This window comes from Micropterus salmoides, unplaced genomic scaffold, assembly GCF_014851395.1.
Source record: "Micropterus salmoides isolate LMB-PRFRI ecotype aquatic unplaced genomic scaffold, ASM1485139v1 Ms_hic_scaffold_4363, whole genome shotgun sequence".
Taxonomy (NCBI): domain Eukaryota; kingdom Metazoa; phylum Chordata; class Actinopteri; order Centrarchiformes; family Centrarchidae; genus Micropterus; species Micropterus salmoides.
The window spans coordinates 1-11,419 of NW_024043777.1; the positions used below are offsets into that span (position 1 = coordinate 1).

An 11,419-nucleotide genomic window follows, 5' to 3' on the forward strand; every position below is an offset into this window, starting at 1 on the left:
CTCTTCTCCTCCCTCCTTACCTTCTGTGGGAATGAAGCAGGATGGTTTTCTAAGATCAGTCTCTTGAGGTAGTGCACCCAAAGTCTCTTCTCCTCCTGGTTCTTTGTCTGCAGTTATGATATGAAGTATTAAACAAGTAATCTGGAGAACAGCAAGCACGCAAAGAAGATACTGCAATCATGTAATTATGACCTGACATGTAGAAGTATTTGTCCTTTGTTCATGTCTCTGTGCTGTAACAGCACACACTTGGTGACATCAACTCAAACTGATGACTGACATGATTCTGGAGTCTGAGACATGACCTGGGATCATAGGTGTCATGTACGCTGGGGACACTGGGGACGCTGGGGACGCCGGGGACATGTCCCCACCACTTTCTGAAATGGCTGACTCTGTCCCCACCACTTTTTACATATGTTAAAAGCGTTCTGAAATACAGCTTGTAGTTAAAGAACAAATGAAAGTGCCTTTTTGCACATTAAGAAAACAGTCAATGCATTTAAAATATAGAAGAAACAAAAAAAGTAACTTAAGCTATAAAACAAATGACCCAAAAACGTGCAGCAGCAGTCAGGAACTTAAGTTTTCCGTTCTCTCCCTGTGAACATGACAAAAGACTCAGTCAGGCCTGCATGTGAGCTGCCTCAGCAGAGTATCACAGGAGAAAAGCTGATCTGCAGGAGAAACAGATCTGAGAGCAGCACAGAATGACTGAGAGCTGCTCACTTACTTACTCATTTATTTTTAGATTTTGAAATGTAACAAGCTGCCTGAATTTTGTGTTTCCTTTACATACATACATAAAAACATTTCCACCATAAATTGGTGCAGAAACCTTCACCAGAACGCAGGAAATGAAGTGTTTAAAGATCAAGATTTCCTGGGGGAGGACCCCCAGCGGCGCTCATGTATCTCAGCAACACTGTTTAAGGATCTTTTTGTCTCGTTCTCGTTGAGTGTCTCTTCACACCCCTAATCTGAGCCCTTATGTCCCCACCACTTTCCAACACAAAGTGACGCCCTTGCCTGGGATGGATCGGAGTGGAGGACTTGATAAAGAAGTAGCTTCCCTCCAACACTCACCTGGACGGTGTGCTGCTGTTTGGGAATCGTCTGATCTGACACTTTGAAACACAGAGGATCCTTCAGAGTCTCTACCAGCAGCAGATTACAGCACTGCAGCAGAGAGAGGCACAGAGAGAGACATGTTGCATTATTAATCTGGCTTTTTAAGCACCATCAAGCCCAATTTATACTTCTGCGTCGTGCCATCGTGAGCACTTGCTTGTTGGCGGGGGGTTCTGTGTTTCACTGAGTTGACTTTCTAGTGTTGTAGTACTCGAGACCGGTCTTAAGACCACTTTTTAATGGTCTTGTCTCGGTCCCGGACATGGAGGACTCTGGATTTTATTTCAAGACCAGTCAAGACCAGAACTTTGGGAATATCAATAAATTGCTTTTGCATCGTCTGATTTATTTGTTAACATCCGAACTTTGATTGGATGTAAAACGTGTTGCTTCAAATACAAAAAATAACCCTGATTAAAATGTGTTGTTCCCGTTAACGCCTGCCCCCCCTCCCCGCGATGCTCAGTGTGAAAAAGGAGCGTTGAATAAAGATGCTATCTTTGATTTCAGCTCTTAGTGTTTGTATGTGGGGGTTTTAATGGGAATGTGGATCTTCCAGCTCAGTTTGAGAAGCGCCTCTGATCTCCTTCCACATTATATTGTGTGTCATGTAATGTGGGGAACTGGTCTTGGTCTTGACTCGGTCTCGATAAGCTCTGGTCTTGGTCTTGACTAACAAGACCAGACCCCTCTGTAGATGAATGGGGAGAGAGTCAGAGCTGCACTTTCACTGGTCACCAGGACGTAAAAACTGCATTTACAGAATCAGCAGTAAAATCAGATTTTTCCCCACAGGTTATACATCTCCGACACCTGCATGGTTGACCCTTACGTCAGTGGAACCACACGATTGGCTTAATGTGTTTCCTCGCTCGGCTGTTAAAAGCAGACGATTGGCTTTCTAGCAGGAGGGGCGGGATATGTGCATAAAACTGCTATCTTTGAGGATTCTTGAAGAGGCGTGTCTCCTCTTCAAACGTCCATGAGACAATGAAAAAGGGGGGTTTAGTTGTCAAAGGAGGACGTCCGTTACTTACAAATATGTGCGTGCTGTAGACGAACTGTTCCAGCCTCTTCTTGGCGATCAGCAGCATCTTATCAAACAGGAAGAAAGCTCTCTCCTTCTTCACTCTGTGGACCTTGAAGGAACCTTCCAAAACCAGCTCTCCAAACCCGCTGAGGTCCGGCCCGCTCCAGTTCACCAGCAGGGACTCAATTTCCTGCGAGGATGGGGGTGAAAGGTTGAGAAACACACGTAACACAAAAAGGTTCTACTACCTGAACCTTCATGGCGATATCCAGAAAGGTTCTACTACCTGAACCTTCATGGCGATATACAGAAAGGTTCTACTACCTGAACCTTCATGGCGATATACAGAAAGGTTCTACTACCTGAACCTTCATGGCGATATACAGAAAGGTTCTACTACCTGAACCTTCATGGTGATATACAGAAAGGTTCTACTACCTGAACCTTCATGGCGATATACAGAAAGGTTCTACTACCTGAACCTTCATGGCGATATACAGAAAGGTTCTACTACCTGAACCTTCATGGCGATATACAGAAAGGTTCTACTACCTGAACCTTCATGGCGATATACAGAAAGGTTCTACCTGAACCTTCATGGCGATCCAGAAAGGTTCTACTACCTGAACCTTCATGGCGATATACAGAAAGGTTCTACTACCTGAACCTTCATGGTGATATCCAGAAAGGTTCTACTACCTGAACCTTCATGGTGATATCCAGAAAGGTTCTACTACCTGAACCTTCATGGTGATATCCAGAAAGGTTCTACTACCTGAACCTTCATGGCGATATACAGAAAGGTTCTACTACCTGAACCTTCATGGTGATATACAGAAAGGTTCTACGGAGAACACTGCGGGGCTGAAAACAACCTCTTAAAGCTTTCAAACGGTTGCTTTATGAAATGTAAACTCGTTTGGTGCCCGGTAGAGCCGAAAGGTGGTGTGTAGAACTCACAGGAACACGCTCTGGACCAGCAGCATCACAAGAACAGATGTTGTCAGATGTTTAGTTACAGTTTAGGTTAGAGACGCGAGTTTGTGACCGGGAGATCGCCGGTTCAAGCCCTGTACTGGCAAGCAAGGCCCATAACCCCCGTAGCTCCAGTGTTGCTGCCAGCAGACCAGGCTGCAGGTGTGAATGTGATCAGGGCCTTCCTGCGAAAGAGAGGCTCCTCTCTTTTTTTCTGTGAGCTTTATATGAGCGTTTCATTTGATGAATGCCGACTGTTCGTGAGAAGGTGTGTGATTATGGAATCTGACGCCCCAAATCTGCCTGTTCCACTCTGTTTGTGCACAAGTTACAGATTGTCAGCTGTGGAATTAGGGAACACGATAAAATTAGAAAATATAACTGCAGCTGCAGAATGTTCAATAAAAGAAGGAAGGGTTTTATATGAAGTTATATAACTAGGTTCAGGAACAAAGACTCTCTCTCTCACTTTCTGTCTCTTTTGTTAGAACGTAGGAACCACTGAGGGTTCAGAGCACATTAAGCGATGGTTAGGGCGGCTGTGGTTCAGGAGGTGGAGCGAGTTGCCCTTTAATCTGAAGATCGCCGGCTCGGTCAGCGGCTCCTCCGGCTGCATGTCGAAGTGGGTTTGGGCGAGATACTGAACCCTGAATTGCCCCCGGCGGCTGTTCCATCGGTGTATGACTGTGTGTGAATGCGATGTCGTGTAAAAGCGCTTTGAGTGGTCGCACAGCCTAGAAAGTGTGGGAGTCTGGTTTGTGTTCATGTTTTCCTGTGTAAGTCTGTTTTTGGTTCTGTGTGTCAAAGGGAAATTCTTTTGTCACAATTGCACACTTGTCAAGGTACATAGATAAAGAGTATAAATATAAAATGTACAATATTTACATTATTAAGAGTTATTATGGTGAACCAAAAAGGACTAGTGAATAAATAGCAGCAGAGAATATTGCACATTAATTATTAAACAGGTAATTTTGCACAGAAATAGATAATAAGGTCTATTTTAATAACTGACTAAGTGTCAGACACTTATAAAGTTTGCTGGCCACAGGCAGGAATGACTTCCTGTGGCGCTCTGTGGTGCATTTTGGGGGAATGAGTCTTCTGTGTTTGAGCTCCATCGTTCTCTTCCGTCCATCCATACCCTGATTCCCTCACCTTTTTAATATTTTCATATGCTCCGTAAATGCTCTGTATTTGTTTAGCGCCTTTCTAGTCTTTTCAACCACTCAAAGCGCTTTTACACTACATACACTGAGCCTAAGTGCTCAAACGGAAATTAACATTCACGCATACACCACTGGGGGCAAATCAGGGTTTAGTATCTTGCCCAAGGACACTTCAACATGCAACCAGGGGGAACCAGGGATTGAACCACCAACCTTCCGATTAACGGTCAACCTGCTCTACCTCCTGAGCCACAGCCGCCCTGAACTCTCATCCCCAATTTCCTCGACCTCTCACTCTTCTTCCTCATCCCTCCATCTGGACCCTTAATCCATCTCGCTACATCATCTCAGCTCTCCTCCATCCACGTCATACAATAAAATATTCCAAATCCACATCTCTAGTAGCGTGGTCTTTGTTAGTGAAATTAGTTTTTATCCCCTTAACGCAGACGCAAATTAGCATCACAACGCCTTCTTTCAGAGTATGTATTCCCCCAATGCCAGTTTGTACATACTTGAGATGTACCTAGGAACCACTGGTTTCTCTTTTATGCCTGTTGTCACTTTGCATCATACCTAAATTTATATCTATATTGTATACACAAATGAACAATATCCACTTAATTTAGCATCAACTTGAAAGCAAATGAAAACACAAATAATACATTTTCTTTTATAATTGTGAATAAATTCAGGTGTTATACTAAAAAACAAAGTGGTCCATGAGTAAAATGGCTGTTGGTGCAACAAGTGCAGGACTCTGCAGCTGCAGAATGACCATGAAGCAGCTGTTCGACACATTTTCCCACTTATATAGCACCTTTCTAATCTTCCCTAAAGCGCGTCATCCTACATGTCACATGCACACACATTCGTGCACTGATAGCAGCCAGAAGCCGCCATCTGCTCATCAGAAAGGAGCTGATCAGTCCCACACAGAACGGGTTCAACTTTACAAAACCACTGAGTTCCAGATGGGTCCTGTTCACCCCGGTGGTGAGTGTTTTTTCTTGTAAACACAGGTGGAAAGACACAAAAGGTCAACAAAAAGAACCGTCCAGAACTGATCAGTCTCCTCCTTTCAGACTACTTCACCCTTCATAACTGCAGGTTCGTTAGGGTTATCGTCATCTCTAAAGGAAAGACTGAGACACAACAGGAAAGAAGTTGTATAAAAAATCAAACAATCTCTTTAAGTATATGAACTCTCCTCCATCTGGGCCGGCGTGAACGGTTCCCCTCCGGACCCAGCTGCTGAGAGGTCACACCTGTGCTCTTCCTGCTCCGTGAACTTTTAGGGGTTAAAGATTAAACTATTCCCAAACACAACTGTTTGTTAATGAGTCAGCTCCTCTGCTGTACGACAGGCACAGGTCACCCACCTGTGGAGACGACCTCTGACCTCACACGACCGGCTGGAAGAGAGAGTGAGAAAGACGTAGAAACACTAAACTACCACAGTTTGAGACTACAGACCAAACTGTTTGCGATGACAACTTCTCGTTGATGACGTTGTTTTGTACTTCTGTTGTGTGATTATAGGTCCAACTGCAGTAAAGGTGAAAGAGACCTCATTTAAATTTCTAATAAACAAGACACAGTGAAAGCTTGGCAAGGCCAGCAGTAGCGCTTAAATTTTGATTGTTACCAACCCGTTCTCACTTCCAAGTCGTCATATGGACACATGGTCAAGACCCATCAGTGTCAGTCTATAACGCACTGGGGATCCCTGTAGCATCATAGTTCAGCGCAGTGGGGGAAGCCCTGTAGCTTCAGTTTGTGACGGTAAGGCAGGTTTATGATATTTAACAGGAAAGACTGAATAAGGAGGTGGATGGAAGGAAAAACCTGGACTTTGAACCCGTGTGAAACAAAAAGATTAAATATTTTTATTTAAGTTACGCGAGTGACGTTAGTTAACTTACGTGTTAACTGACCTACGTAGTTCTTTTAACCCAAACCAGGATATTTCCTAACCTTAACCAAGTAGTTTAGTTCCTAAACCTACCCAGTACTTTTTGTGCCAAAATCTTGCAATGTTTCACAACTTTAATAACGTGCCGTTCAAAATGCGTTGTTTCAATACGCTAGCGTTTTATTTTGTCGGACCTGTCAGACTTTTAGCATGGCGCTGCCACAGTTTATTCCCGCACTCCCTGGAGAACTATTGTCTAATTTTCGGAAAAAGCGATCTCAGAAAGAAGCAGACAGTTTTGCAGTTGCATTCTGCATTTGAAGGTTGCATCAAAGTCCTTATAGGCAAGTCATGCCATTTAGCAGCCATCTTGGCAACGCCTCTATATATCTTATAGCTATTTCGGACTAACAACACCAGGCTCCTATCTGGATGAATGGGGAGAGAGCCAGAACTGCACTTTCACAGGTCGCCAGGACATGAAACTGCATGAAGAGAATCAGCAGAAGAAAAAAAAAATCGCTGAAAGAGTTTGACGACTTTGCCCCAAAATAAGGTTTAAACAGCGTTTTTTCCTGACCGGTTACACTTGCATAACTTGCACACACTACTATGCATGCGTCACCACTTCCACGCATGTGAAGTCAAAGTAAAACAGACCCTTACGTCAGCGGAACCACACGATTGGCTGAAATATGATTCCCGCTTTGGCTGTTAAAAGTAGATGATTGGCTTTCTAGGAGGAGGGGCGGGATAGCAGCCATCTTTGGCGTTGTGGGCTTTCCCCATAGAGTTATAGTGAGGATGTGACTGAGTAGCGTGTCTCCTCTATAAAACGTCTCTGGTTGTATTCAGGCTGTCAAACTGACGCGAAAAAATAAAGACAGAAGCTAAAGAGTCAAGTGAACCACCGCACCACCTGACTATTGAGACAAGGACAATGATATAATGATTTTTATCCTATTTTATTTCATTCTTTTATATATATTTCAAACGTGTTGTTTTGCTTTTATCATGTGTTGTTTTGTTTTGTCTTTACACTTGTTAAAGCACTTTGTAGCTTGTTTTTGGAAAGTGCTCTACAAATAAAGATTATTATATATTATTAAGGATTGACACTGTTCCTGTACAGCTGGGTAGGTCGCTATTCACTGTTACAACCATTAAAAAGCAGAACAGCAGGGTTTTACTACGTTACATTCAGTAGGAAGTTAGCTAGCGTTAGCTAACTAACATTACATTAGGAAAAATCCACAGGTTTTGGAAAGAGAATAAATCGTCCTTCTCCTTTCAGCCTCTCTGCTGTAACTATTACAAGATGCCGCAGGAACAGCGTTTGACCAGATCTTAGAAAAATACAGCCAGAAAAAAGCTAGAAAACGACTCTTTCTGCATTAGAGTCATGGAGCGCAGCTGTGAAAGTGTCGGACCTCAGTTGGAGTGAGTCTATACTGCGCTGTGATTGGCCAGCTGTGTATTCAGGGTGGCTTAGTGAAGGGTCAATTGCTTCTCTCACTGAAACTAATATTACCATGGTTACAACCATGGCTTATTATTTTCTAGATTAACAATGTTCACCCACTCTGCACTTGACCGAGGTCCTTCAAGAGTACCTTGGGAATAGCCTTCATACAAATGCAGGTGTAACACAAGTTAATATAGCGGGGCCTATGGCCATGTGATTCAGTGGTTTGAATCAGATCATAAAGATTTCATGAAGTGCTATTCCAAATAAAAAAATCTGTCAAATATCAATAAAGGGCTTCAGGACTAGTATGATTCCTACTGGAATATTTCACTTTGAGATCTCAGGACTGAATTGAAGTGAATTGACCCAAAGGGTACAGAAACATGGGTAAAAAAGAGAAAAACTTTAAAAAGCCAGACTGAGAAGAGGTGAAAGAACAAAGACCAAAGCAGAGAATGACAGGAGAGGTGTTAAAACTCAGCTGGAGAAGAAGCCGACCACCAGCACAAGGCTGCTGAACGTCCCATGTGATGGAACAAGTTAATAACATGTTCCCTTGTGTGTAATGATGTGAACACGTGTTGGGGGAAGTTGTGGAACGCAGCAGTTGTAGAGTTTGACACCTCAAGGCCGAGCACCTGACCTCCAGCCGCCGTCTGTCTCTTCCTGGCTGGAGGCTCGGAGAGGAGCTGCAGGTCTGTTAGCTTGGCTTTTAGTTTAAACACTGGGTACGGGTAAGGACTTACTATTAAAAGGTTTCATAAATTAAAAAACGTTGGAAACCACTCAACCTTTGTGGCACTTAGGGTTAGATGTAGATTAATCTGTCAGGGTCGGGAAGTCAGAAATAATTGAAAGATGAACAAACGCACTGGGTTTTTTGTGTCTAAACTTTGGATATGTTGACAGTAATAAAATTATAGAATAACACCAGACTTAAACTTAACCAAACAAAAACACAATCTCATCATCTACATGTGAAACAAATGAATGACTTTGTTTTAAATAAGATCTCCATTTAATTACTTATGTCACGGTTCTTTTCATGGACCAAAGAGGGCAAAATTAAAACCATAAGGTTAAAGAAATATCTCCAAAGGCTTCATAAATAACTCTCTGTGAAGTGGAATTTTATAAAAAGTTTGGAAGGCGTTCCTCAAGGAACCTTCTGAGGTCCTCTACAGTTTTAACATGGAGCTTGCTAAACATTGTTGGAAGTTTTTTCTTTGGTAAAACTCTGGTTAATTGGATCTATAATGTTTGAAAGATGAAATAAGCTAACCAAATATAATTTCAGACAGATTTCGTATTTGTTACCATGGCTCGTTCAGAGTGAAAAACTGACCTCTTTGTGGATTTGGGATTCTGGGCTTCAAGTCTTATGTCAGTTTAGGACCGTAGTTCTCACAACCAAGCGGAAGCTTCCAGTCAGCAAACTGATGCGGACGCGGAAGTCCCGTAAACCTGCATTCTATCGAACGGCCAGCAGGGGGCGACTCGAAGAAGCCGGGCTCAAATAGATATAAAATGTTTCTACTTGTCAGCTGATTTATTCCCTCAGAAACACTTTCCTGATGAGTTTATGGTCTCAGTCACTAGTTTCAAGTCTTCTTCAACACAGCATGAGGTTCATTTAGTAAATTATGGTCCCATTTAGAGGAACAGAGACCAGGAAGCAGGGGAGGCTTTAGGGCGGGATTATCTATGATTGACACGTCGTTACCAATGGCGACCTGTAAATCACACTAGAGTGACTTGTACCCTCGGCACTGTGTAAATTTAACCAGCGCCGTTGAAAAAGCTTATCAGGAGTCGGCTGTTCACTTTCTCTGGTGAGAACATTTAGTTTAAGCCTGCTGTTCTATAGACAAACTTATCAGCCCTGTTAAGATGACGGATGCACCTCGCTAAGCAAGCTAGCTAGCTCAGCACAACGGTAGTTAGCTCCACTGTCAAATATGGTCACGTCCGGTGCCGCTGGTTGCAAAAATGAACCCTAAGCAAACTCAAGGCTTCAAACGGGCAGGCTACGGACGCCTCAAAACTGTGGCGCAGACGTAACGTGCCGTAGCCGGAGTCAGAGGATTCCTGGAGTTAGGATCGGAATTTAGCTACTACAGAACCGCCCTGACTTAAAAAGTTCTTAAATAGGAACTATATTAAGATCCTAATATTATTCTGTGTACCACTTTTTGTTCCCAGTGTCAAGGTCCTCAAAACTCTATATACTGATCTGACGGCATCCTCATGCCATGAGTTTAGGAATTGCTTCTCTAATAGGAAGACAGGATTTTTCTTATCTTTGAAATTTAAGATAGGATAAGGATTTTTTTCTGTAATGAAACCCTGGTGATTATTCATACATTATTTTATAATGAAAAGTGACATTGCAGCTCAGAATAAGTGATGTATGAGGATGTAATGTTAGAAATATAAATGCTTAAAGATCATTCAGGTGTCTCACAGCGTGTAATTCCTGGGTGTGCTAACCTGTAGTCGCACTGCGTGTTCCTGTTTCCTCTTCATGTCATTATGTACCAGGCCACCGCGGTCATGGTGATGATGGCGTCCTCAACGACCTCATATCCGGGGTCGCTCTTGTCAAAGTGCTTCGAAAGTTCCTGAGAAGAGAAAAGATGAAACATGTACAGTCTGTGTGTGTGTGCTGCTGTAACCTTCACGTTAATGTGACAACATTCAGCTCACACGTGTGCTGCCTTTTACAAACGTTTCACCAGATCGGACTTTGGAGCCTTTTTCAAACGTGATTGTTGATTTATGTGATGAGTTTATCTCTAACAGTTGTAAATGTGTACAATATTCTAGAAAGGTTTTCCAAATAGTGAATAAAACTACTGTATAATTCTAACGAGCTCACTGGCTGACACAGCAGTTCATCGCAGAACCAACTGAAGCAGAACCAGCTGGAGATTATGGGAAATCCCAGCACAGCTCCAAACACATGTTTGACCAGTGTTTAAACTGGCCACTGTGGACAGAGTAACAACAACACAAAATAATACAGACCCAACAGCAGAGAACAAAGAGCAGGCTTTAAGACGGTTTCTCTCTGTTTCATCATCCCTCTCTCCTCTCAGAGGTGGGCTTGGACTGGGACCAGTAAAGAAGCTTTTATTGGGGAGAGCTGCATGTGTGTGTTTATGTTTAATGGATGAGACTGTCTGCTGAATATCCTCAGATGTTTGTGTTAAGACATTTGTGAAGATTGTGACCGAGGATTCAAGTGAGAGTTATTATCACGAACCGATTAGCACCCGGGCCCGGCTGACCTCTGCAAAAGAGTCAGGGGCCCCTTAAGACAAAATTAGGATGTCCCAATCTAGTTTTGGGGTTGTGTAAGGAGGCATAAAAAAGTAAAACCTGCATCACAGATTTCTGAATATTCTGTGTAGTTTTGTTCATTTTTGTGGACCTGACCTTGGATCAGCTGTGGCAGGAGCCCTCTTCATCAGATTTATGTAACACACTGCTACAGCGAACTCCCTCTCCTCTGTCCCCACATGACTGAACCTTCACCTTGGCCCTTGAACTTCATCCAGTTAGAGACTCTGTGACGGGAACAGCTCCTTCCTACCTCCAAGCAATGGGCAAACCCTACCCTCCTCCCTGCCTCTGGAAGATTGGCCATCCCGTCACTCAGAGACCCGGTTCCTCTCTGTTCTGGTCTCATTGTGGTGGAATGAACTCCCCCCCCCCCCCCCCCCCCCCCC

General features: G+C 43.3%; 1 protein-coding gene across 1 annotated transcript; it reads right to left on the reverse strand.

The window, feature by feature from the left end:
- Positions 1-5: 5 nt before the first annotated feature.
- On the reverse strand, positions 6-10,348 carry LOC119887843 (pleckstrin homology domain-containing family G member 3-like; the record flags this gene model as incomplete). The annotated part of the gene is given in 5 exon segments (XM_038698424.1): positions 6-107; positions 1,087-1,179; positions 2,169-2,351; positions 10,179-10,222; positions 10,225-10,348. Coding segments are annotated over 5 exon segments (531 nt in total), but the record flags the coding sequence as incomplete, so codon positions are not given.
- Positions 10,349-11,419: the final 1,071 nt, after the last annotated feature.